General features: G+C 48.4%; 2 protein-coding genes across 5 annotated transcripts; one reads left to right on the top strand and one right to left on the bottom strand.

Moving 5' to 3' along the window:
- Window positions 1–328: 328 nt before the first annotated feature.
- Window positions 329–14,949, bottom strand: PRPF19 (pre-mRNA processing factor 19). 2 transcript variants are annotated; one of them, XM_077116086.1, is made up of 16 exons: window positions 10,447–14,949; window positions 8,645–8,794; window positions 8,434–8,510; window positions 7,549–7,690; window positions 7,392–7,465; window positions 7,213–7,275; window positions 6,173–6,214; window positions 5,966–6,040; window positions 5,498–5,573; window positions 5,251–5,360; window positions 3,814–3,969; window positions 3,550–3,619; window positions 3,233–3,318; window positions 2,734–2,904; window positions 2,509–2,614; window positions 329–857 (listed from the first exon to the last, which is right to left on the bottom strand). In XM_077116086.1, the coding sequence occupies exons 1-16, from the start codon at window positions 10,463–10,465 to the stop codon at window positions 760–762; spliced, it is 1,515 nt and encodes a 504-aa protein (XP_076972201.1). In that variant the 5' UTR covers window positions 10,466–14,949; the 3' UTR covers window positions 329–759. The 2 variants fall into 2 exon arrangements, with proteins under 2 accessions (XP_076972201.1, XP_076972202.1); XM_077116087.1 differs by lacking the exons at window positions 7,392–7,465; window positions 7,549–7,690 and having other exon boundaries at window positions 10,447–14,948.
- Window positions 14,950–15,728: 779 nt separating this feature from the next.
- On the top strand, window positions 15,729–26,324 carry TMEM109 (transmembrane protein 109). Of its 3 annotated transcripts, none has more exons than XM_077116089.1 (4): window positions 15,729–15,892; window positions 23,012–23,229; window positions 24,130–24,232; window positions 24,707–26,324. In XM_077116089.1, exons 2-4 carry the CDS (start codon window positions 23,020–23,022, stop codon window positions 25,096–25,098), a joined length of 705 nt encoding a protein of 234 aa, XP_076972204.1. In that variant the 5' UTR covers window positions 15,729–15,892; window positions 23,012–23,019; the 3' UTR covers window positions 25,099–26,324. The 3 variants fall into 3 exon arrangements, with proteins under 3 accessions (XP_076972204.1, XP_076972203.1, XP_076972205.1); XM_077116088.1 differs by lacking the exon at window positions 15,729–15,892 and adding an exon at window positions 15,905–16,086; XM_077116090.1 differs by lacking the exon at window positions 15,729–15,892 and adding an exon at window positions 16,081–16,170.
- Window positions 26,325–26,397: the final 73 nt, after the last annotated feature.

Below are 26,397 nucleotides of genomic sequence, written 5' to 3'. Positions count from 1 at the left end.
ACTGATATGCTCACAGTTCCTCACCCACAAAATAAAGCTAATCTTGTGGCACTTCTCCCTCCATCCCAGGCTTCTGTGAACCACAGTCGACCCACAGCCCTATAAGGCAAAGGCAAGGTCTGCAGGGACATGGAAGACTCATTCTGACAAACGGCTTGCAGGTTTGCTTCTGTTCTTTTATTTCTGTTGTGTCACTGAAAACTAAAAAGCAAGAGCGCCATGAAAGGAGAGGAAGGAGGGCTTTCTGGAAGCCAACCCACTGTCTCCTTCCCCCTGACCTTCCTAGCTCAGCGTCCCTGCTGTACACGAACACAGGGAGGTGGTCATGTTTATTGTTTTGTTTTTTTAATGAAACTAGATCACTGCTTACAAAACCCTGCACACGCCCTCGTGCCCAGCCCTTCACAGTTCCCTTGGCTCAGCCTCTCCCCGTCTTGCAGGAACGGAAACAAGGTGGGTATGGAATGGCCAACCCCAGGGACTTGAGGCCAGCATGCAGGGAGAGGCTCGGGACTCCGACTCTGAGCCTTCACAGAGGGTACCAGTTCTTCCCCCACATCTGGTCCCCAGAGGACCTGGAGGATGCATGGCACTCAGGCCACCATGCAGACCAGAATGAAATGATGTGAATGTCCCACCCCCCAGACCCCACCCCTCCCGTACGTAGTCTCTGTCCCCGTCCTCCCCACCCCACCCCCCACCCCCTAACTCTACCCCACTACTGAGATGAGGCCCAGCTTCCGTTGGAGGTTGCAAGGCCTACAGGCTGTAGAACTTGAGGCTCCTGTCCATGCCAGTTGAAGCGATGAACTTGGCGTGGTGCCCAAAGGCCACCCCCGTGGTGAGGCCACTATGCTCTGAGGAGACAAGAGGCAATTGTAAGGCTTTTCCTCCACGGGTCTGAGCACTGACCCCCCAGTCCATCCCGTATACTTCATGCTACTGCTTGTCTCTCTGTCTTCCCCAAACATAAACCTGGGAAGGCAGGGTTCTAGTCAGACCTGCTCACCACCTACTTTCAGTATATGCGTGGCACACACTAGGCACTTGGTATTTTGTTGGTGGAATGCATGGATGCATTCAGTTCCCCCTCATCTGAGATTTCGGAGCATCTGTAATTCAGACCAACTACTGAGAATTTACTGTAAGCCAGGCAAAGGCCATTGAGAGACAAAATACAGTCTTGTTATTCTACTTTTCACAACCTAGTTCAGTCTTCTGTTCACTTTAAAACCTCAGGGCAGGGTTCAGTTTGTTGGTGTAGGTTTGGTTATTTTTAACTCCTTGCTCATTAACCTATTAACGTGTTCTAGCCCATGGGATTCCAGAGAACTCAGACCCTAAGACAGCTCAGGGGGGGTTGAAGGCAGAAGAAGCTGGGCAGCACAGGGGACTCAGGTAATTCGTGAATCTCAGTGCAAATTCCTTCTAGATTTAGCATTACGTCTGGAGTCAACTCCTAACCAGAAGCCCATCCTATGCTTCCAGCCCACCACCCCACCTACCTAGCTGCCTCCAAATCAAAAATCAAAATATTGGTGCACGGGTGGATCAGTGGTAGAATGCCTGCCTGCCATGAGGGAGACCTGGGGTTCAATTCCTGGCTCATGTAACTGCCCCCAAAATCAAGTATTGGCTCCCCAGTGAAAGGTTGGAATTAGTACGCACACAGCTAGGCCCCAGATGTCTCTGTAACACACACACTGAGAAGACTCACTGAGGTGGGGGGTGGGATGGGAGGGGGACAGAATCTTGTATTCTTCCAGCAGCTGCTAATGAGAATCAACAAAGACAGCAGCAGCTACCACCCGTTCAGCTGCTAAGTGTGTGCCAGGCACCCTATTACATGCATGCCACCTCTATAATGACAGTGGGCACAATCTACAAACAGTACTGATATGCCCACTTTAAAGATAAAGAAACTAAAGCTTTGAAAAGGAAAGTACTCAGGGTCATATAACTAAAGTTCGAAATCCTTGTAATCCACTGTCTCATTATTTTATACCTTTTTCCTCTAGCATTTACAAACACAATCAAATAATTATTTGTAAAGTCATTCCACGTCTGCCTTCCTAGACTATAAATTCCATTCGTGCAGACTCAGTCTGTCCTAAGCACTGCTCTGATTCAACAACAAGCTAAGATGCAACATCGAATAATGCCAACAACAAATTCTTACATAGCCTTACTAGGTGACACTGTTCTAAAATATGTATAACTCATTTAAACCTTACAACAACTGCACTGAGTAGGTACTATTATCACTTCCATTTTTCTGAGGCCCCCAGAGAAGTTAAGAAACTTGTCCAATGTCACAAAGCTTGGAAATAGTGGAACTAGCATCTAAAGCCCAGTAAACAGAAGCAGTTTTCTTAGACACTATACTCCTCTATCTCAGGTAGTGATTAAAAGCTACCTAGGCCAATTAAGGTCTACTCCCAGAAATGCCTAACCAGGTAAGACTCCCCACTTCCCTCTAGGCCTCAGGAACTCAGAGCCAGCCTCTACCTGTAAAGTGAAGAATCTCTGTCCACTGTTTGCAGATGTAGATCTGGACATCTGTGCCCCCAAGCGCCAGGTAGGTACCGCTCTGGTCAAAGATCAGTGATTTCACCTGCCGGAACAAGAGAGGCGGTCACATGTGGAGCCACTGGGGGAGGATACACGGGAGTTCTAATTCAACGAATCATCAACAAATCAATCAAAAAGGGAACCAGGGGAGGGGGGCCAGACCTCAAAGTTATTATCCAGCTGCAATGTCTTAAAATTCTTAAGCTTGCGTAGATCCCAGAGCTTGACAGACGAGTCATCGGCTGCTGTAGCCAGATAGTAGCCGTTCTCCGAGAAGGCGATGCTAGTGATGGGGCCCGAGTGGCCAGGAAAGTTAGCCACATTGGTGCGCTCCTGCAGGTGTGGAGGAGGGGGAAGGAAAACGTGTTAGCTGCTGGCCAGGAGAGGAGCCCCTACTGGTCTGGCCTCTGAGAAGAGAATGGGGGCCACCAAACTTCTACCTCTGAGCTACTCTCCTCCATTCTTTTGTGGAGGATAATTAGTAGGAACATCAGAGGTGGATGGCATGGCCCAGGGACCCCTGGGACCGTACCCGGTACATCACACAGGCAGAGCCAGGTCTCTACACCCTCAGGGTCAGGTGTCACCGGCATTTAATCAGCACTGCTTATTCACAGGTGCTCCAACCCTGGGGCTCAAATGGAGTCTCGCCATGTCCTACCTTCAAGTCCCAGATTTTGATCTGAGAGTCCATGGTTCCTGTTCCGAAAATGAGACCATCAGGGTGGAACTGTGCACAGGTGAGAGCTGCGGAGAGGGGGAGATGGACCTGCCGTCAGAGTCCACTGGGATGAAACTGATAATAGCAAAAAGCAGGTTCCTTGTTCTTCATATTCTTTACTGTGTCCAGCACAATGCCTGCCACTTAGTAGTAAATCCGTTTTTAGATAAGCACATGAGCTAATGCCTACACAAGTTATAAGAACAAATACAAACAGTGAACAAGCAGTAAAAACCAAGGGCCTCTCAGTGACTTACAGCAGCCGGAGGTCTCATCAGTCACCTTGGTGAGCACACGCCCTGTCTGGATATCAGAGAAGGCCCAATACTGAAAACACAGACAAAAACAGCTAGTAAGAAAGTGGGTCCCCAGGCGCTGGCTCCCCTTCAGGAAGGCAGAGACCCTGGTTTGACCAACCCTGGCACAGCTAACTCTTCCTCAGAGAAGAAAAATTCTCCTCTAGTCCCAGGCAGCCTGACCAGGGTTGGGAAAATGTCCCTTCCTCCCTGGCTGGGACCCACCTGGTCATCAGAGGAGCTCAGGAGATAGTCACCAGTGGCATGGAGGCTGAGGCCTGTCACGGCACTCTCATGAGCCCGAACCACCTGTACACAAGAGGTGTTCGGGACCGACCAAATTCTGATAGTGGCATCTGGGGAAGCAGAAAACACCAGGTCCTGAAAGGAAAGGAAAGAGGCAGGATATCAGTGATAGAAGAGAGATGGCCATGACAATCTTACAAAAGGGGACTGGAGATGGCCACACATACCAAGGACTGCTTCTTCTTTCAACCCTGCCCAGCCTAGAACCACCCACTCACCCAATAATGCCTTACAGCGGCAATCATGCTTGCCATTAAGATGTAAATCCATTAGCACTTGGCCACACTGAAGCCGCCCTGCCATCTAGTGGTAAAAGGCATAACTACAACAACAGAAGATAATCTCTCACCCTGTTTACAGGACCAAAGAGAGGCAAGTGGATTGTGCCACTGAGGAACTAATTTTTTTAATTTTACTTTATTTTATTTAAATGGCCACATGTAGTTAATGACGACTGCACAGGATGGCACAGCCTAAACAGTAATACCTTTAGAAGTGGGGAGGCTGTGAGGTCATGCTCCAGTGTATCCCCACACTTAAGAATTTCAGGGGCAAGTTAATTTTCAAAAAAAACTGGAGCAGGGAAGTCTTACATTGAGTCACCAATTAATTGTTCCCATTAGTTGAGATGTTAAAAGCTATAAAATAAAACCAATGACCATTTTTTATCAATGCTATTTCCTAAGAGAAATGACACTAACACCAAGTAAGTAGGAAAGCAGTGCTCTCAATTTGAATACATTTAGCTTTATGAAAAATTTACCAGGTTTGTCATTTTATTTCCCATTTCCCTAAGGCTGTTTGGAAAGCACTGATCCAGCCACAGTCCTGCAGTCCCAGATCCAAACTGCCCTAAGTTTAAAAACTCAAATCCTGTAATTAATGTCACACATTAATTTGACCTAAGGAGTATCCTTTACCCTTTGGAATCAATTCTCGACCTATTTTAACCCACACCCCCTTTGAAAGTCAACTAGTTTTTGCCTCCCATCCTGGTGAATTATGGGAACACAGAAAAATCTATCTTCCTCTGATACCCGTGAGTCAACATTTTGTTGAACTTTGTTTTCTGTAGTTTGTATTATGAACACTTTTCCCTAAAATCAATAATTTCACCAAGTGTGCTTTCTGAAATATGTTACCCCACCCCCCTTGCCCGTCTGAAGGTTGTTTGGAAGTACAGGACCAACTCCAGGGCTCCAAACAGGGGTCACTAGATGCTAACTCTCGAGAACCAGCAATTTCTTAGCCCCACTGGCTTTACCCAAGGAGCCAGTGGCGGGTGGGTCCTGGGACCCTAAGTCATTAAAATGGGGCTTAGGCGCGAGGGCCTGAGGCGTGAAGGAAAGCCCTCACCTGAGAGGGGTGGAACACCACACTGGTGACCTTCTTGGTGTGGCCTTTGAGCGTGGCCAGGATTTGCTCTGAACTTTTGTCGAAGACGACGACATTTTTATCCGCCCCGCCTGGAAAGGGCACCGATGAGAAAAAGACATGAGTCAGGTCCACCTAGATCCCATTGCTGAGAGAGGCACTTTTGTCCCCAGGCACGACAACAAGGAGCCCTCCCCACTCTGGCCCAGCAGGTCGGGCTGAGTCTCACCAGTGAGGATCTTGTTGGTGTCGGAGGGACAGAGGTCCAGGGCAAGGATCCCTGGAATGCTGGCGCTGTGTAACCCCTTTGCAGAGAGAGTCAAACCACACCCAGTTACAGCCAAGTCAAGGCAGGCCTCAAAGCCACACCACACCCTGGTTCCCACTCCCAGCCATCCCACAACCCACGCCCACACAACACCGACCCCCTCCAGCCCAGGAGAACAAGAACCACTTTTGTTCTCATCCATTCTGCCGGGCTCTCTGCCAAGATGCAGTAACTCCCTCACTGGACTTTTGAGAAACCCAGAGCTGGGCAGAAGAGAAACCCTGACAACTCACTGTCCAAGATTAGAAAAAGGGCCAGAGGCCCCAGATAGTTTTCGTCCCTGCTCTCATGCTGGCCCACCCCACCTCCACTCCAGAAACATCATGGAAGGACCCTATTCTCCAAGTCACCAGGCAGCCAGACACTCACCACATGGGAAGCCACCTGCCGGTATTTGCTGAGCTCTTCTGGCTTCACCAACTCCTCAGGCACAGTCTTGCCCCTCTGAGAAAATGAAAAAGAGCCCCCAGAGAATAATGACAATGAGTACAGACTTTAGCTGTCTCCCTTTCTCCCAAGGGATCAACTGCTTCCCACCAGGCCTATACTCTCTCCTGGCTCTAGGAGAGGACTCACCTTCTTACGCTCCGTGGTTAGCACAGTGGCCTTGTCTTGAAGCTGGGAAAAGAGAGGGAAGCAGGCTCAATGCAAGAGGCTCCAACTACCTTGGAGGCTGGTCACATCTATGCTTCCACAAGCATCACCAAGAATTCACTTGTTATTTGCCAAGTTCTGTGCTAAAGGTTGAATGAATTCTCTCTTCTTACTTTCACCCCAACCTCATGAGGTAGGTGTTGATGACCTTAATTTCAGATGAGGAAACTTTAACTCAGAGAAGGGAAGTCACTTGCCCAAGGCCACATAGGCAATAAATGGCTAAGCAAGGACAGGAGCCAAGTCTGCAGAGCTCTCAGACCAGGTCTATGAATCAAGCTCCTACATGAGAGCCGAGACGCACGCGGACAATCTCAACTGCTTGCAAAAGACACTAACTATCAAGGCCTATAAAAGAGGATTCTGTAAGGATAACAGAGAGCACTGTCTTTTATGAGCTCTGTACCTTTGATAACTCACTTATCCTGAGACTCAGATTCTTCTTCTGTGAAATAAACATAACTCCTGTCTTATCTCCGTCACAGGAAGAAACATTAGAACATTTAACAAACAGCTTTAAATATATAAAGAACCCCAATAATAGTAAGTTCTAAAAGTCGCACTTCTCAGGACCTAATATTTTAAATTCCCACAACCAGCCTATAAAGTACTATTCTTCTCAATTTAAAAGCAAGGGGGAAAAAAGATGTATATGTTTATTTATAAATAACATAACATTTGATAATATAATATATATAAAATAATAATATAAATATAATATTTATAAATAAATAAATAAAAGCAAGGGAAATGAGACACAGAAGGTAGTTAAGTTAGATCAAGTTCAAAACTTAAGTGGTGGGATCAAAATACAAGCTGAGGCAGTCTGGTCTCAGAGTCTGTGCTGGGCACCACTACACTTTACTTCCAGATGTAAAGGACTTCTATTCATACTGTTGTCAAGGCGAATGGTGAAAAGTGAGGAGCTATCAGCATTCTCACCACAAAAGAGCTCGACTCACCTTCTGGATAATCTCTGGGGTCATTCCCACCAGCTCGCCCAAATCCATTGGCTCACCTGCACCCTGAAAAGCAGTAAGGTGAAAGTGAGAGAGCACAGAATGCCAAAGACATGTGCATAAGGAGAGCTTTGTGGGCCACTGCACACAACGGGCTGCAGCAAGGGTGGAGAGACACTCACCACAACACTTGGCTGTGAGCTCGGCACAGCTTGGGGCACGATAAGACCAGCCTGAGGTTTCAGGGTAGCCAGAGCTAAGAAAGAAGGTAATGTTAGTAAGTGGGATATCACGAAGCAGGACCACATGGAGCGAGGGGGGACAAGGAGGAGGCTGCACCTTCTCGGGCAGCAGTGACTTCCTTGGTGAGACGGGCTATGACACGGCAGGCGGCATCATGCTGGTAGAGAGCGTGGGACAACTCTTGGCGGGTTGTCTGCAGCTGCTGGCGCAGAGTAAAGCTGTGCAGCATGACTGCATCCTGGGAGAGTGAAAAACCATTGAGAGAGGGAAGGGAGGGGCAGAGAGCACCCAGGACAGACATCCTTGATCAGAGGATGCTATTTCTCATCCCATGGCCTAGATCAGTATCGGTGACCCAAGCAATAGCTGAGTGACCTGAAAGTGCTGGTAGATACTCCTGATCTCCTCCTGCATGCAGAACATTGGGCACCCAGACGGGAATGGAAGCCAGCTCTTTCCCACCTCCATTTTCTCTAATTTATGGCAAATCATGGATATCAAACTGCCACCTCATCCAAACAGAAGAATAACTGCTATTTATTAATTGCCCTCATAGTGCCAAGAACTGTACCAGCAGTTCCTCAAGATATATGCATTCATTCATTTATTCCTATTTATGAGGCACTTATTTACAAGGTGCTGCTTTTGGTGGTGGGGATACAATGATGAATAAAATAAGTCCCTGAGGTTTATATTCTAATGTTATCCTAATCCTTACACAACCACTAAAGACAGATACTAAAATTCCCACTGTATAGTAATCAGGACTCATAGGGCAACTTGCCCAAGGTCACACGGCTCCTAAGTGATGGAGTTTAGTGTGGCAACCACACTTACATGACTTCAACACCATGTTCCTCCTACACTGTAATCCTGCCCCTGTGAATGAATGAATGAATATATATATATTCTTCCCACCCCCAAGTCCCAGTCCAGCGATCCATTCTCTTCAAGTGAGCAAGTTCCCTTCATGGGACTCACCCATTCATCCTGTAGGGCTTTCAGAATGGCTGGGATGCTGGTGGCTGAAGGAGGCTTGGGCCGGATTGGGTGAGCAACTGCCAAGAGAGGGAAAGCGGGTATGAAGAGCCCTAACCCGGCTGACTCCCCTCCTCCGATGTACTCGCACCACCTCCCACCCTCTCAGGCCCTGAGCTGACGTGGCCCTGGACTAAGGCCAGGCACTGGGCACCTTTAATGTCGATGAGCTGCTCCTCAGACAGAGGCTGATTGTTGATGGGGTCTGTGCCATTTTCTGCAATGTACTTCTCAATGAGCCGCCGCTCATAGACATGATTAGAGACAGGGGACACGCATGGGTGCTCTGGCACTTCATTGGAAACTAAGGAGAAAAGGCAGGGAGTGAGCTTGGGATGAAAATGTACTCCTCACAACAACTAGCCCCCCAAAGACCATGCCTCCTCATTCACTAACAGGGAACAAGATGTGACATCAAGCCAGTTTTCGTATGCATAACTAGCTTCTCCATTAGTCTCCTGACAGACCACAAATATTCCTACACAACTTACTATGTGCCACCTAGAGCACACAATAATCCCTGCCCATCTTATTACTGAACAAGATGGCGAGGTACCCATTACACTCTAGGACATGGAGAGACACATGAAGCCACTCAGACTCCTGCCATCCACCTCAGGCTACAGGTCTACATGAATTAACAGACAAAGAAATTACAAAGCAGTGTGGTAAGTGCTATGGTAAAAAACACTTACATGGTGTTTACTAGATGCCAAGCACAGCTCAAAACACTTTACACAGATGACGTCATCCTCACAAAACCCCCAAGAGGTATCATTTACATGCCTGCCCTGAGACTGCATACCCCTTGAGAACAGGGATGACAGCTGGTCTCTGACTCCCAGTGCAGTGCAGATGCTCAGCAGGCACTCGGTAAACACCTAACAAACCAGTGAATGAATGCATCAGAGAAGGATGGTGCTGTGGCAGACGCAGTGCAGTGCTCCCTCAAGATTGCAAAGCAACAATGGATGGGAAAAGGCTTTTAATGTCTTCAATGTGAGGAATTCCTTTTTCCGCTCATTTCCCTTCCTCGCTTCTCCCCTTTGGATTAATGGAGAGGTTCTAAGAAGAGGGAAGGGCTTAAGAGGGAGGAGGCAAATAGCGAGATAGATAGGAAACTGGTAACCTGATAAAACGGACAAGAGAGAGAAATGTGTGCACGTCACAATAAAATATGAAAAGGAAAGCTAGCAAAAGGTACGGAGAAAGCATGGATTCAAAATCAAAGACTGTTAGCCAGCCCTGACGATCACTAGCTGTGGAATCTTATGAAAAGTCACACCCTCCCTGAATCTTACATGCTCATCTGTAAAACTGCAACATTTATTTCTGCCTTGGGAAATTCTTACGAGGTTAACATGAGATCACAGACTTGGAAGTACACTAGAAACCAATTAGGGCTTTATAAAGGAAAGCTGTTTTTATTAGTTGGACAGTACGAGGCTGGGAGCCAGGGATCTGGTATCCAGCCCTGTCTCCGCCTCTAATTCATTGCGTGACCCTCGTAAACTGCAGAACCTCGGACTACCCAAACGGGTACTCGGACAATACCCAGTGCAAAGCTCTCGCTTTGCAGATAGGGAAACTGAAGCCCAGAGAGGGTCAGTGAACTGAGCCAAATCACAAAGCCAATCGGAGGCGGGTCCCCCGACTCCTGCACCAGAGCTGTTTCCCTGCACCAGCTTCCTCTGTTCAGGTCTCGGTTTTAACCCAAACAAGGCTGTGGGCCTCAGTAATCCCTGAGGCTATAAACCTGACGCTCTGCGTAAAGTGCAGAGCGCTGCGCAAATGCACGCCGCGCTGGGGAAGGACCTCGGTGCTGACAGGCCGCCGCTCTGCCTCCCGAGCGCCCGGTTCCCTCCTCCGCCCCGACCCCGACGTCGCAGCGGCCCGAGCACCCTCTCGCGCCTCTCCGGCCTCCTGCGACCTGCAGTCGCCGCAGTCGTAACTCACTGGAGCAGATCAGGGACATGGCGTCGTCGCCGAGATCCCAGGCGCCTCACACCGGGCTCCGGGAGTAGCTTCGGAACCGCCGCGGGCCACTTCCGGTACCCCGCTGCTTCCGGGGCGCTCCGCGGCGAGCGGGGAACGGCCCCGCCGAGCGATACACGCGTAGCCCTTCACGTGGGACTGAGGTCGATCGCGCGCCTCTGCCTTCAGTACCTAACGGAAACGGTGCCTCCCCAGCATGCAACGGGGCAGGAAAGGACCCGCCATGGAACAGTCGGCTATTTCCGGACCGATTCGGTTCCTTCCGTGAAGGATTAGGGGGATGGGGGCGGGCTCGCGGGCCGGGGAGAAGCGGTTCAAAACTACATTTCCCATAACGCACTGGGAATGTAAAGCTACTGCAATTTAGCCAGACCGGTTCTGAGACCCAGAGGACAGCAGTTTTCCTAACGCCAGCGTGGGCAAGGATTTCATAACAGGCTTGTTAAATGCAGAGTCCTGGGGCCTGCTTTAGTAAGTCTGCATTTTTAAGTACCGCCCCCACGTGATTCTGAGGCAGGTGCGACTCTGCTGGATGCCCCGGTGAAGCAAGCACAGATGCAGATGGGTAGAGGAATTAACCTTGGCTAAGAAACTGTAGTAGTCCTTTATCTGCTACCAATTTGTTCTGTGACCTTGGGCAAGTCATTGGCTTCTCCGCCGGTTTCCTACAGGAGTAGGAGTCCCAGTTCAGATAGTATATGATCCTTTATGACACACTCGGGAACCATGAAGAGAACAGTTGGCAAATCCTGTGTTGGGGGCTATAAGGGATCCAAAGCAGGGAGACAGCAGGACGGACAGGTGTAATTAGTGAAGTCTTTGCCACAGACAGAGCTGGGCTTTGACAAGTGGGCAATAGTGAGAGCCAGGAGAAGGGAAATACGGGGCATTTCAGGACAAGGAACAGCATATACAAGGGCTTGGAGAGAATAAGTTTTCAGCATGAAGTAGTGTAGTGGCCAAAAGCCGAACTCTGAAGTCAGACTGTGCACACTCAAATTCCAGCTTCACCCAGCTAGTATGCCGTATAAATTTCTATATTCCTTAGGTTACTCGTGAAATAAGGGGAGTGATTACAAGAGCAGATTTAACTCACAAGGTTTTGTGAGCAGTACTGCAAAAGAAAAAAAAGGCTTTGAACTAAACCTGGCACAGAGTAAGCACAATATAAATGTTCACGTTATTATTATCATGAAATCTAGCTAGATTGTCCAAACTGCCATGATGGTAGCTCTCCTGTGGACCAATAAAATAACTTCCTAACTTGTTTCCTTACTTCCAGCCTGTCACAGAACAGCTGCCTACTGTCAATGAAAAATCTATTCGCAGTACACTCCGGGCCTTTCATTCATTCAACAACATTGACTGGACACCTGCTAAAAATGCCAGGTTCTGTTCTGATAACCAGAGATACAAATGGTGAACAAGAAAGACAAGTTTCTTGTTCTCATGGAACTTATATTCCATTGGAGGGCACACAGACAGACGAAAATCCCAAAGAATGGTTAAGTGCTATGAATAAAACAAAACAAGGTTAAGATGCACAGGAGGTGCGGAAATTGGAGGGAGGGCTCCTCTAGACAGGATATTTGGGGAGGGGGGCATCACTGAGGAGGTGCTAAAGCCTGGATGAGGGAAAGGAGTCAATCCTGAGACCACCAATAAGGGAGAGGAAACTTCCCCCAGGCCCTGCACCTGGATACTCTCACCTCATCTTTTCTCCAGACTTTGACTTTCTCAATCTGACCCACTCTGGCCCCTCCCCCCCATACCCTCTGTGCTGGTTTGAAAGTGTTGTTTATACCCCAGAAAATCCACGTCCTTTAATCCTGATTCAATACGGTAGAGTGGAAACATTGAATGGATTGTTCCATGGAAATGCGACACACCCAACTGTGAGTGCGGCCTTTTGATGAGATGGAGATGTGACTCTGCTTATTCAAGGTGGATCATGATTAGTTTACTGGAGTCCTTTAAAAGGGGAAACATTTTGGAGTTGATTCAGCGCTGACACAGACATTTGGCGGTGCAGAAAGAAAATTTCCCTGGGGAAGCTGTTTTGAAATCAGAAGTAAAGGGCCAGCAGACACCAGCCCCCATGTCTTTCCAGCTGATAGAGGTGTTTGGACACCATCAGCCTTTCTTGAGTCAAGGTATCTTTCTCTGGATATCTTAGTTTGGACATTTCTATGGCTTTAGAACTGTAAACTTGTAATTTAATTCCCTTTGTAAGAGCCAACCCATTTCTGGTACATTGCATTCCAGCAGCATTCAACAAACGAATACACCCTCCAATGTAATTTCATCTCACTTTAAATGTCACTTCGTGGGGAAGGCTTTTCTTGATTTCTATCTGAAGTTAGACCCCATAGCACCCTGTGATTCTCCTTGAAGCCCCACTGGATAGCTACAATCACTTAATTTTTTATAACTATCTGTTTGATGTCTGATTTCTCTGCTAGACTGTAAACTCTGTGATGACAGGAATCACAGTTGTCCTGGTCACTGTTGTTCCAAGATTCTAACACAGTGTCTGACAAACAGTAGGAACTTCATAAATTTTGTTGAATAACAGGCTGCCTGACACGTCAGGCACCTCAAATACTTGGATGTGGCAGGATATAGACTGGGTGGATTTAGTCGGGGCCTTGTACAGTAAGTGGTTAGACTTGACTGGGTTGGGAGCAGAACAGCATTTGATTGCATTTGAGCTACGGAGTGACCTAAAGATAACCACATTTCTAGAAGTTTCCTCTGGAAGACGCTTACTGGAAGGTTGGAGCGGGGCAGACTGGAGGGAGACCATCAGCCATTCACTTACTAGACTGTACCCACTATGTACCAGACAGGCACTGCACTAGGAGCAAAATCAGAAATGACCCTCCATTGGGGGGGGCTTATGGTTGTGACTTCAGAACATAGCGAAAAGGGAGTCCCTTAAAGGATTTTGCATTTCAAAAGTCAGCCTCTAAAGGACTAGAGAGGATCGAGATATTAAACAGTTGATTTTGGAGTAAATAGAACTTGTAAGAGTTTGACCTCCACCCACTCTCCTTAATCTGCCCCACCTCAACATCCCCATAAAGGAAACTGTTCTAGTTTGCCAGCTGCTGGAATGCAATATACCAGAAATGGAATGGCTTTCAAAAAGGGGGATTTAATAAGTTGCTAGTTTACAGTTCTAAGGCCGAGAAAATGTCCCAATTAAAACAAGTCTGTAGAAATGTCCATCCAGGGAAAGATACTTTGGTTCAAGAAAGCCGATGAAGTTCAGGGTTTCTCTCTCAAGTGAGAAGGCACATGGCGAACAGGATTTCTCTCTCATCTGGAAAGGCATGTGGGGAACACGGCGTCATCTGCTAGCTTTCTCTCCTGGCTTCCCTTCATGAAGCTCCCCAGGAGGCGTTTCCCTTCTTCATTTCCAAAGGTCGCTGGCTGGTGGACTCTGCTTCTCGTGGCTACGTCATTCTGCTCTGCTCTCTGAATTGCTCTCATTCTCCAAAATGTTTCCTCTTTTATTCCTATAAAAGAACTAATCAAGACCCACCCAAATGGATGGAGATACGCCTCCAGCTAATCCAGTTTAACACCACTCTTGATTAAATCTCATCTCCAGGGAGATGATATAATTACAGTTTCAAACATACAATGCTGAATAGGGATTAGAAGAAACAGCTGCCTTTACAAAATAGGATTAGGATTAAAACATGGCTTTTCTAGGGTACATACATCCTTTCAAACCAGCAGAGACACAAGTTCCCTAGGCTGGAAATAGAGGGGAAGAGATAGCTGCACAGCTGTTGGTGAGTCTCTGAAAAAGGAGCCCTTTCCCTTGCTCCCTCAGGCCAAAGCTGCTGTTGCTTGAGAAACATAGAGGCATGTCTGCCAATAACCCAGAGGCAGCCCAAGCTCCATTTCCCAGGTAGATTCAGTGGCAACCTGCCTGGATAAATGACAGAAGATTTGGGAGTCTCAGGAGTTGCCAATTCAAACAACTGAGATTGAAGTTTAGATAAGCTTTCCCTTCTCCCGGCTGGCCATACGTTAACTTTCCCAAGACTGCGTACAACCTGAAAGTCAGGAGTCAGAAGAACCCAGAACCCTGTCTGAGATTGTTTCTACCACTCCAAGGGAAAAGAAGAGATTTGAAAAGAGATAACATCATAGGAAAAAAATAAGAATGCTTGCACAGGGACGTCTGCGATCTGAGATCCATAGCCCTACAAATCAGAAACAATCTCACCAGCAAACGTAAAACAGCGACTGTTACAAAACTTAAAGGTGAGGTCTACGATGCCACCGGAGCCTGCTCCAGAAGATTCTTAGCTGAAACAGTAAATGATGAGGGCCCAAATGCAGATAGGTGAGTCTGAGAAAGAAACAACTAGATTAGAGGACAGACTGGGAGCCACTCCTGCATGTAACCTGGAAAGAAGGCAGAATGGGGAGGCAGGTTCAGGGGAGGGGCAAAAAGGGCTCCGATTTTTAGGACGTTCTTGAGGACCTGGTTTTAACAGCAGAAAGGAGCCATCCCTACGGTTGTCAGTAACGGCGATGAAGCCTTTGGGAAGCAATGTGGATGTCTTCAAAGTAATATTCGCTCTCTTCACTTCCTTGAATCAATCTTCAAACCGACAGTGAGGCGGTATCTTGGGAACCTTACAGCACTGAAAGCTGCTTCAGAGTAAAGCTGAAGGATCTGAGGCTCAGAGAAATCAAGCGACGCGTCCAGGATCACCGAGCAGGTCGCCGCACCCCAAATCCTTCCCGTTTACACCGCTGAAGGAGTCTGAGCGCTGGTTTTCCTACTGCTCTAAAATTCTGAGCGAACACCCGGCAGGGTTCAGGTGTGGACGTGCCCTGTGATGGGGCAGATGCCTTTCCCCACTGTCGCTGCGCCTCCAATTCTCACACCATGACCCCTTTTGAGCGCAAAGTTTCTCCCGAGACCCGAGGCTCTCGGCGCCTGTGTTAAGAACTACATTTCCCACAATGCCCGAGGCGGCATTATGTAGCCCAAGAACTACATTTCCCCAAATTCCGAGGGGGTTGAAGCGGCAAATTGGCTTCGACCTCGATTCCAAAGATCCAGTTTACCTACTGAACAGCCCAGATATAGTCACCTTTTTCCCCCTTTCCTGTCAGAGACTTCCGTTCCCAGCTTGAACTTCCGATCCCATTCTTCTCTCCGTACTAAAACTTGGGGGAAAAAAAAAAAAAAGTAATCGAGACGGTAGAGCGCATGCGCTCATGGCACTAAGCTCCTGAGGCGGCGAAGGCCGACCCGGCTCGGCTTCAGGAGCTGGCGCATGCGCAGACGGTAAACGAACGCCCAGGCGTTGAGGCGCGGGTTTGGTGGCGCGTTTTAGCCAAGTCGCACGTGAAGAGCAACGGTTGCCGAAGTTCCGTAAGTATGAGCCGAGACCGGGGCCGGAGGAGAGACATACAGGGCCGGGAAGCGGCAGCCGCTGTGGGGAGGACGAGACCGGAACCTCAAGGCCTGGCGAGCCGGAGTGGGGAGGGGTCCGACGTCGTGCGGCGGGGGAAACAAACTAGGGACCCGGATCCTCGTTGCTATGCAACCGGGGGCGTCGTTACTAGGTAACCCGGGAAGCGTACGTTTCCGGGGAGCAGAGGGAATCCCAGCGCTGCTGGAAGTCCTGCGGAGACAGGGCGGTTGCCAGAGTAAGGGACGAGGCTAGGGTCGGGACCCTCGCCACCGATCCCCACCTCGCGCTGCCCACCCCCACCCCCGCGGTCTCTGTCCGAGCCCCTCGGGGTCGGTACCCCGAGGCCATGAGCCGCCCTGCGTCCCCTGCCAGCGAGCGACGCCACCCCACTGGGCTTGGCAGGGGACCCGCTGTTCGAAATAGCACATGCCACTGACACCCTGCCTCGGATGGCTGGGTCCTGGGGAGGGTGCGGCGCGGCTGGGAAGCTGCCCCCTTGCCCGTCGCCCTGCCCCCAAACAGTTGCTGGGGAGCAGCTGTCAGGGGCTTAGCCCGGGCTGTGCCCGACCTGTCAGGATGCTGAGTTCATCCTCCTCAGCGGCGGCTTTGCCCCTTCTTTGCCTTTCAGCGCAGCTGTGCTTCTCGGGTGGCCGCCTCATGTTTGGATCGGTGGTTGAAAGAACCCTCTTACTACCCACCGTTCTCCCTTTCTGTCCTCACGGGGTTCCTGGCATGCCTCTAATACTCATTCTACAAAGCACGTATCGGTTCTCCTTCTGCAGTAGGCGTGGGGGACTCCTCTCCTTCTGTGCTAGGCGCGGGAGATTCCAAAATGTTAGATGTCAAGTCTGACCGGGAGGAGCTGAAAGTATAATGGGAGGCTAATGTCACGAGTGGTATATTGGCCAATTGGGGGGTGGAGGGCAGTGTGCCATAGCACTTCTTTAGATGTTTACAGAGTTCATGCAGAAACGTCTTAACTCCTTGCAACAATTCTTAACCCCGTCTAACTCCATTTTACATTTGAGGAGAAGTAAGAGGCTGGCATAAGGGTAGTGGCTTTCAGATTGTCACAGAACTTAACCTGGAACAGAAGTCTAGGATTCTTTGTAGCTTTATTTTTTTTTCCTGCAGTGCTGATCATTTCTGCCAGCTGTCTGGTTATGCACCAGAAGTCCCTGGGTGTATGTGTGTGTGTTTGTGTGGCCGGGGGTGGGGTGGGGGGGCTTTAAAAACAAAAGGTTGAAAGCTTTCCCTTCTCTGGGAAAGTCTGATTAAGTAGGACCCGGGTTAGGCAGCCATCCTTTAAACAGTCTCTACAGGCAATTCTCAAAGGCCATCAGAGTTGAGAATCGTTGCTCCATAGAGGCAGCTATGAGCAGTGGATGGGAAATCAGAGCCAGCAGAGGACACTAGTGCAGCTTCCCCTCCAGCCACACAGTGATTCATAGCCTGAAAGGAAACTAACCCAAAGAAAGGGGAGGAAGGAGCTTCAGCAGGGGACAAGGGCGTGTAGCCTGCCCCACCCTGCCCTCTTAGCAACCACAGCTAAACATATAGTGCCTACTCACTATCAGAATAAGTAGTTTCCCCTTCCCACCTGGCTTCTCCTGGCCCTGTCCAAGCCATATTGCAGCTGCCCGAGCAGAAGTGACAGGTCTTGTCGCCATTTTTTGCTATCCTCTCATATTTCTTGGTATGAAAGCATGAGTTGTGAGTTGTAAACCCAGCATCTCCTGGTAGGTGGTCTCCTCTTGGGGGTCTGGATGTCCTCCCACACTTTTTTTAATGTAGATTTTTCTTTAATAACATTAAAAATAATCTGATTATAATACGAAGACATTGTAATTTTTGACAAAGTTAAAAAGAAAGAAAAGCACAGAAAATAAACCAAAAATTACCCACAATCCTACTGTCCAAAGAAAAAAACACTGTTAATTGATGTATTTGCTTCCGATCTTTTTTCTGCCTATATATACTTTCTCTAAATATTTTTAATGCAAGTTTTATTGATATATATTATACATCGACATGCCATATAATCATATGAAGTGTACAATCAGTGGTTCACAGTGTTGTCATATAGCTGCGCATTCATCATCACTGTTGATTTCTGAACATTTCCTTACTCTAAAAATAAATAAGAATAAAATGAAAAATAAAAGTAAAAAAGGGCACCCAAAACATCCCATACCACCCCTCCACCCCTATTATTTGCTTATTTTTTTGTGTTTATTTTGTTACTCATCTCCCCATACGGTGGGTGAAAAGAGTGTCAGTCACGATCAGAGAGTCAAACCTTAAAATCTGTATAGGGTGCATGGGTGGTTCAGTGGTAGAATGCTTCCCTACCATGCAGGACACTGGAATTCGATTCCCTGCCAATGCACACACACACACACACACACACACATAAAGCTATATCATTATACAATCATCATCAAGAATCAAGGCTACTGGATTACCAGTCGACAGTATCAGCTGTTCCCCTCTAACTACTCCAATATGCTGAAAGCTGAAAAGGGATATCCATATGCTGCATAAGAATAACCTCCACAGTGACCTCCCTTCCCTATTTGTAATCTCTCAGCCACTGAAACTTTATTTTGTCTCATTTCTCTTCCCCCTTTTGGTCAAGAAGCCTTTCTCAATGCCACGATGCCAGGGCCAGGCTCATCCCCGGGTGTCTTGCCCCACGTTGCCGGGGAGATTTACACCCCTGGGAGTCATGTCTCATGTACATGTCCTCCCACTTTGACCTTGTTGATATTGGACAGAACTTAAGTCTCCTTGAGAGCAGGGGCCATGTCTTAAGAGGCTTGTCTGGGGCCTTAGCCATCATTACTTTCACGAAGGTAAAAGTAACGTATGAGACAAGCAGAAGGGCAGGATTTAGATCTGGGTTCTGAGTCAAATCCCAGATCTTCCAGGTGGTCTTGGACAAGTCCCTTGACTTCTCTAAGCCACATTTTTCTGAGTAAAATGGGGAGACTTTTACTTGCAACACTTTTCAGAGTATTGTTAGAATCAAATGAAATGGCAATGTAAAAAGCACTTAGTAGATAACAAAGGACCACACAAACACACTAATACTTAGTTTTGTTGTGGTTGCTTGACTCTTGCCTTCTCTTTGAGGCCAGGTATTGCATGAGGTGAAGAGGTTTAAGGCATGCTGCCTCCTCTCAGAACTCGTGACTACCTCAGCTCTTGACTCCCAAGGCCTCTTTTAGTTTTAAAAAGTATTCGGGCCAAAATGAAGAGGTATCATGGTGATGGGACAGATTCTTGCTCCCTGGGATTATCCTGGAAAAAATGAAAAGAATCTCGTTAGAGAAAACAGTTTGAAGAAGTGAACCAGCCACTTGCACTTGATATCTCCAGAGGGGACATGCCAGGAGTCTGTTAGATTTGGGTTTCTGATGCATTTCAGAGGGTCGAGCTGACGGGGCCGTCCCAACCTCACTGTAGAGGGTTTATTTAAGGGTCCCTGGGGTCCCCTCAGCTGTGGCAGATGGCTGCTTGGAAGTCGAGGCTGGTACACGACGCTGCAGGTTGCCCTAGGGATAGCAGCTCACTGTCACCGTGACCTCCCAGAGTGGAGGAGACGATATCTGATCCCTCCTGGTGGAGGTCCTTGGACATAGCAGCCAATCCAAGATAGCAACCGTGCTCTTTAAGTCCTGACTGCTTATGACCTAGATAGCAGCAACTGACCTGTGCTTTCCCCATCTCCGACCACTGGCAGGCAGGAGCGAGCCATCTGCCTCTTGATCAGTGCCAAGAAGATCTTGTAGAAGGCTCTCCCAGCCTGAGGTCCTTCCCCATGAATTGTGTGTTTTGCAGCGCTGAGTGACACCGCAGGCCTCAGGAGGGGCTTAGAGTAGCTGTTTCTGGGCCAGAATATAGTATTTTTAGAATCCATTCCTGGACCCTCCTATTTCCCACTAAGCAAGAGTCGGAAGATGCTTCTCTACTCTCTCCTCCCTCCTGTTGGCTCCGCATTTCTGGCCAACTTCCTGAGTGCCATGGGAACTGCAAAAACTTCAAAAACCCCGGCTGCTCCTGCCTCAGGGGCATGGCTTAACATCTTATCGTCAGGTCTGAATCACAGGAACTCCTGGAGTTACAGGTTCATTTCAGAGCTAGGAAGAGAAAAGGGAATTTGCCGGGGCTGTTTGACATTTCTCAGGCCTGGTGGCAAATAGAAGGTAGATCTGCAAACATTTTTCTTGGCTGATCCTCTCCTGGGAGTTCAGTGGGTTGGTACTTGTTGGGCCTTAACTTGCCTACAGCATCAGATTACAGACAGCTTGGAGGGCAAAGTGCTTTGGTGAATTTCTGCCCATAATTCACTGAAATGATTGGTAGATGCCAAGATTATTTTAGTTCACAAGTATTCTATTGTATGGCTCTCTCTGTCACTTCTGAGAGTTAAGGTGGAGATAATGCAGCAGAGTGGTTGTGTGCGAGGGTTTGACCCCATGCTCCTGTATTAAAATTCCGGTTTCCCCACTTACTGCTTATCCTGCCTCGTTTTCCTCACCCATAAAATTGGAGATAATAATACCTACTTGATAAATTGTGTGGATTAAATAAGTGGCACATAGCAAAGACCTAGCTAAATAGTAGCTTTTTATTAATAATAACACTATCTTTTTTTAAAGCTTGTTCTTTAACCCTCTGCCTACACTGGGGGGCGAGGAGTTGCAGATATTCTGTATCAGTGGCTGTCACTTTTGCAGCTTTTCACACGCCTGTGCCCAGGTGACACCCCAGCAGTGACCTCAGAAACCTCTTCTGGGCGTGGGGTATAGGCATTAGTACTCTGTGAAGCTCCCAGATGATTCCAATGAGCAGCCACGGTTGCAAACCACTGTGTTACCTTGACTCCCAACAAGTCTGGAAGGCCCCAGTTCAAATCCTGCCATCTCCACTTCTTAGCCCTGTGACCTTGGGCACATTGCTTAGCTTCTAACTTCAAAGCCTTGCTTCTTCTCTATTGGAATGGTGTTGAGGAGGCCAGTCACCTCCCATGATGGTCCTACCCAGCAAAGGGCATGTGTGTAGTTATTGTTAGAGCACATAATTGAGAGCTTTTCTGTACATCATTATATGGTGGTAATCCTATTTGGATACTATTTTCTGTTTGTTTGTTTAACATTTTTATTGTGAAATATAACATATAAAAAAGCAATAAATTTCAAAGTACATTGTAACTGGTAGTTATCGAACAAATTTCAAAGTATGGTATGGGTTACAGTTCCACAGTTTTAGGTTTTGCCTTCAAGCTGCTCTAAGACACTGGAGACCAAAAAGAAATATCAGTATAAAGATTTGATAGTCATACTCATTTGTTAAATCCTGTCTTCTCCATTACAACTCCTCCTCCTCCTTTGATCCGTCTTCCAATCTTTGGGGATATTTGGGCAATGACTATTCTCACTTCATGTTGAAAAGGGGTGCCGAAACTATGGGGTAGAGAGATGCAACTGGTTGATGCTCTTGGAGAAATTGGTAACTCTGGGTTTCAGGGCTTATCTGGCCTAGGAACCATCTGGAGGTTTTAGGTTTCTGAAAAATAAACTTAGTTAGTGAAACTTTTATAGAGTCTCAGATAGGGCCCTGGGTATTCTTTAAGGTTTACAGGAATACTGTTGGTTGGGGCTTGGCATACCATGGCAATTAGCAATATCTAGCTGAAGCTTGCATAAAAGTAGCCTCCAGAATAGCCTCTCAACTCTATTTGAAATCTCTTAGCCACTGATATCTTATTTTCTTACATTTTTTTTTCCCATTTTGGTCTTGAAGGTATTGTCGGTCCCATGATGCCAGGGACAAGCCCATCCCCGGGAGTCATGTCCCATGTTGCCAAGGAGACTTACACCCCTGGACATCATGTCCCATGTAGAGGGCAGGGTAATGATTTCACTTGCAGAGTTGGGCGGGGAGAGAGAGAGAGAGAGAGAAAAGCAACATCTGAACAACAAAAGAGGGTCTCTGGAAGTAACTCTTAGGCATAATTATAGATAGGCTTAGTTTCTCCACTACAGAAAGCAGTTTCATAACAGCAAGCCTCAAGATCAGGGGATTGGCCTATTAACTTGGGAGTCCCTAGTGTTTGAGAGTGCGTCAGGGATTTCCCAGGTGGGGAAGTTTAATAGTTCCGTATTTTTTCTCCATTCTCTCAAGGGACTTTACCATTACTTTTTAATTACCTGCCCAACATACTCTGGAATGTGTCCGGATATTACATTAAGCTATACAGAATTGCGAGTCCTTGTTAAGTTCCAGGCTCCATATGTTTAGATTGTTTAACTAAACTGGCCAGACAGGTTAAGTTTGATTGTGTGCTACAGAAAATCTGTGTTTTGGGCAAAATAAACCTTTCTTCCTTTGGTCTCATATAATAGGTAAAGTTCTAAAATACAGACAGTATCAGTCCTTCCCCTGTATTCTGATTTACCTTAGTCCTGACCAGATCAGCTTCATTCTTATCTCTAATTGAAACCTGATCTCGTCTTTCAGCTTCTTTAACAGTTGCTGTATGTAGGAATCCTGATTTTTAGAGTTGCAGAACTCCAGCTCTGAGTCTTAAGTGTCACACAGACACTGTTTGGGTAACATTTTTTTTTAAGTTGGTTTTATTTTTTTTTTGGTAGCAGCCTTATCTAATTAGAATATAAGCTCCTTGGGGACGAAGTCTTACAGTGTTATAATTCTTTTATGCCTGTAGCACTGAAGACACAGAGAGACCTTCAGATTTTGAGAACTAGAATAAACCTTAGAGAAATCTTCTCCTCCACCCCTAAGGCACTGAATAATAATTGCTGGTTAATTAATATGCAAGTAGTAAACAATGTGAAAGAGAAACCCTTGAATCAGATGGTTGTGCGCAGCTTAAGATGGAAAGCTCTGTTCTTCCATCCTCAGCCGGCAGCAATTTCTTTTTAACTTCGGCTCAGGTGTTTGCTGGGGAGGTAGGGGTGGAGGAAGGTCTTGGGACAAATCATGGCTGGGAGAGTGGGTTTCTATACCAGTCCTGGCTCTGGACTCATCCTGTGCTTCTCCCCTGGCAGACCCAGCCATGGAAGGCAAGCCTCTGTCCAAAGCCATCCTGATGGTCCTAGTGGCCCTCGTCCTCCACTTGGCCTCATCCCAGTCCCATCCAGACTTTGCACCTCCAGGCCAGCAAAAGAAGGAAGCCCCAGTCGATCCCCTGACACAGATTGGTCGATCCTTGCGGGGGACCCTGGATGCCTGGATCGGACCTGAGACCATGTACCTGGTTTCAGAGGTAAGGAAGATTGTCCCAGCTGCTGCCACAGGCGCTAAGGAGTGATAAAGGAGGAAAAACTGTTAATGGCCACCCCTTCTTGCCTCCACATCCTTTCTGAGTCATAATCCTCAGGTAGAGAAGTCACAATTCTACAAAAAGAAGCCAGACAGTACCTGCCTTTTGCTCTCATTGTTTTATTCCTATCCTAGGGCCTTTTTGCTCCACCCCCCATCTTTCCCTGGCTCCTGTCCTTTCTTTGCCAGAAATGCTATGAAATGAGCCATTTCTATAAACCCATGCCACTGGGTGACTCTGAGTCTGTCTTTGTTCTACTCTGACCTTAAGTCTTAACTTGGCAAAATATCAAGATCTGAATGCATTCCTTTACCTGTACAGGTGAGGTTGGGGCTGATTTAGGGACTGTCTCTTTTACCCAGTGGCATTCCAAGGGTGGTGTTGCATACTTTGATGGGTTGTACTAAAGGGCTGAGACAGTCTTTTGTAAAATCCATAATCTAGCACAGCCACTGGCTCCTTTTTTTCATAAAATGTTTCTAGCCCTATGCACATGGGATTTCACATGCCGTCACGGTTCTCCTGGACCCCCATTTTACAAGGTGACTTCTAAAGGGATATCATGACCTCCTGCCTCATCCCTCCTTCCCCCATATGTAGACTTTGTCTTCCAGCAGGTCAGTTGAGTTAAGCCCCAAATGCCCTGGTTTCCAGCTCAGGAAAGAGAAAGGCTGACCCTCCTTCCCTGGGTAAGGGAAGGTAGATGGGGAAAGGACCCCTCATCAAGGCCCATGACCCACAAACCTCCCATCACCGCTGGCTGCAAAGCCATCCCAGTGGTAGCACTTGGAAGAAAGGAGCCTCATTAATTATGGACTCATCTCACCCTTGCTCTCTCCACAGACCTTATCTCAGGTGACCTGGGCCATCTCATCGGCTATTTCGGTGGCCTTCTTTGCTCTGTCTGGGATTGCCGCACAACTTCTGAATGCCTTGGGGCTAGATGGTGAGTGGCAAAGGACTGCTTAGGTCATCAGAGCTCAGCCCCTGACTTCCTATTTGGTGGGAGCTCATTTTTGTCAGGGTCTAGACTTCCTAAGCTGCACTGTCCTTCCCCGGTTTCCCCATAGGAGTGGCATGAGGGCAATCAAAAACCGCTGCCATGCACCACATTATCTCCTTTGTAGCAGGCGCCCTCCTAAACAAGAGTATCTCGGTGGGTTGTGGTTAACAACCCAGTGAGGCAGGTAGAATCACTCCCATTTAAGAGATGGAACTGAGTAAAGGGAAGTCATCTGCCCGAGGTCCCTCAGCCAGCAAGAAATGCAACTGAGATTCAAACCCATGTCTCTGACTCTTTGGGAAGGGATTACTCCTTTGCGAGGGAGTGGATGTGTTCCTCCCTGCAGTTTTCCTTCTTGCCCCTCTCCGCCCTCACCACTTCTCCAGTGGCTGACCTTGTGATTCTCCTTCCTTCCAGGTGATGACCTCACCCAGTGCCTGAAGCTCAGCCCAAGTCAGGTCCAGACCTTCCTGCTGTGGGGTGCAGGGGCCCTGGTCCTCTACTGGCTACTGTCACTGCTCCTCGGCTTGGTGCTGGCCTTGCTGGGGCGGATCCTCTGGGGCCTGAAGTCTGTCATCTTCCTGGTGGGCTTTGTGGCCCTGGTGAGGTCGGTGCCTGACCCCTCCACCCGGGCCCTGCTCCTCCTGGCCTTGCTGACCCTCTATGCCTTTCTGAGCCGGCTCACTGGCACCCGGGCCTCGGGGGCCCAACTGGAGGCCAAGGTGCGGGGACTAGAGCGCCAGGTGGAGGAGCTGCGCTGGCGGCAGAAGCGGGTGGGCAGGGGGCCCCGGAGCGTGGAAGAGGAGTGAGAAGGATGTTCAGCAATGCCACCCCCCTCGTACCAAAGAGCTGAGCTGCTTCTGGCTCACAGAGCCCTCCGTCCGGCCCCCCGCCTTCTTGCCCTGTATCTCAACCTTCAAATCCTTTACCTCTATGCCTGACCCCTTAACCAAGAGAGAGGAAGCCCCTTCCCTTGCTGGTCCCCCAGGGCTGTGTCTTCTGAGGGTCTCCATCTGGGGTTGGTTCTCTTAACCCGCTCTCTGTCCCCAGCCTGCCTTCGCCAGGGCAGGTTAGAGGGGCCTCGCCTCCGACTTCTGCATCTGCCCTCGGCAACCATCACTGCCATCGGTCTCCCGTGACTTAACCGGCTCCCTCTGCGGAGCCTTGCCTCCCCCTTGATGCTTTTGCTTCCCCGTTCTTCTGTTGCTCCTCCTTTGCCAAGGCCCCACTCCCTTCCTGTTTTTTCCTTCCTTTCAGCCCTGTACTCCAACCCAACCACAGCCCTTCAAGGCATGCTCCTGTTTCCTTGCCCAGCAGTGGGGAAGAGGCAGGGCAGATGACGCCTGAGAAGGGAGGGGGCAACAGGCTCCCCGGTGGGAAAGTTCTGGTGTGGGGCTGGGGGTGAGGATGTACCTTAAGGCTGTTACAAGTGCCTTAATCCCAGCCAGCAGTGCCTACTGCTTGCCCACTGCCGTCCTGGCTGTGTAGAAAAGTGCACTGGGGCTGCTTTGTGTCAAGAAGAGAGTGGTCCCACTCAGAAGTTTGATTCTACCAAAGCAGCTTCTTGGGGGGGACCTGTACCTGCAATAGAACCCTGCAGTGGCCATCAGATCCCCTGTGGGGATTTCTGAGACCCCGAAAGAGGAAGGGGTGTCATCTCCTTGTCTGCCCAGCTCTAAGCACTTCTCTATCCCCTCTGTCATCTCGTTGCCACTGATGAGTTGCCAGTGGATGCCCCCCCAGCAGCCTAGGAGGAGCTCCAGCAGACAGGAGATGGGCACCACCCTGTGGGAGGCAGGGCGAGCCAGCGGCTAATCCGTCTCCACCTGGGCTCTAGTTCTTGGTGGCCAGGATCCACTTCTTCCCTGGAGGCTCTGATAGGGTTGGGTGTCTTTCTCCACCAAGTCTGGCACATGATGTGAAGAATAAATGCCCAATTCTTACTGTTACGATTTGATGTGGAATCACAGCTGCATTGATAGATATTTTTATCAGCGCCTGTTTGGTTTTAAATAAAGTGCACGCTATTTTATTATCTTGGTCCGTATAAAGTATATTTACTCAAAGTCTGGATTGCTTTGATGTCTCTATCGACTGCTAAACCCATT

Source organism: Tamandua tetradactyla, chromosome 9 (genome assembly GCF_023851605.1).
Source record: "Tamandua tetradactyla isolate mTamTet1 chromosome 9, mTamTet1.pri, whole genome shotgun sequence".
In the NCBI taxonomy this organism is placed as follows: domain Eukaryota; kingdom Metazoa; phylum Chordata; class Mammalia; order Pilosa; family Myrmecophagidae; genus Tamandua; species Tamandua tetradactyla.
This window is presented reverse-complemented; position numbering and strand designations above follow the sequence as displayed.

Coding starts and splice junctions, on each gene's coding strand:
- TMEM109 (XM_077116088.1), top strand. CDS start 16,062: ATGCAACCGGGGGCGTCGTTACTAG. Junction 16,087..23,011: donor ACCGGGGGCGTCGTTACTAG/GTAACCCGGGAA, acceptor CTCCCCTGGCAG/ACCCAGCCATGGAAGGCAAG. Junction 23,230..24,129: donor CCATGTACCTGGTTTCAGAG/GTAAGGAAGATT, acceptor CTCTCTCCACAG/ACCTTATCTCAGGTGACCTG.
- PRPF19 (XM_077116086.1), bottom strand. Junction 7,276..7,391: donor GCTCACAGCCAAGTGTTGTG/GTGAGTGTCTCT, acceptor ACTGCTTTTCAG/GGTGCAGGTGAGCCAATGGA. Junction 3,970..5,250: donor TGGTGTTCCACCCCTCTCAG/GTGAGGGCTTTC, acceptor CTTTCCTTTCAG/GACCTGGTGTTTTCTGCTTC.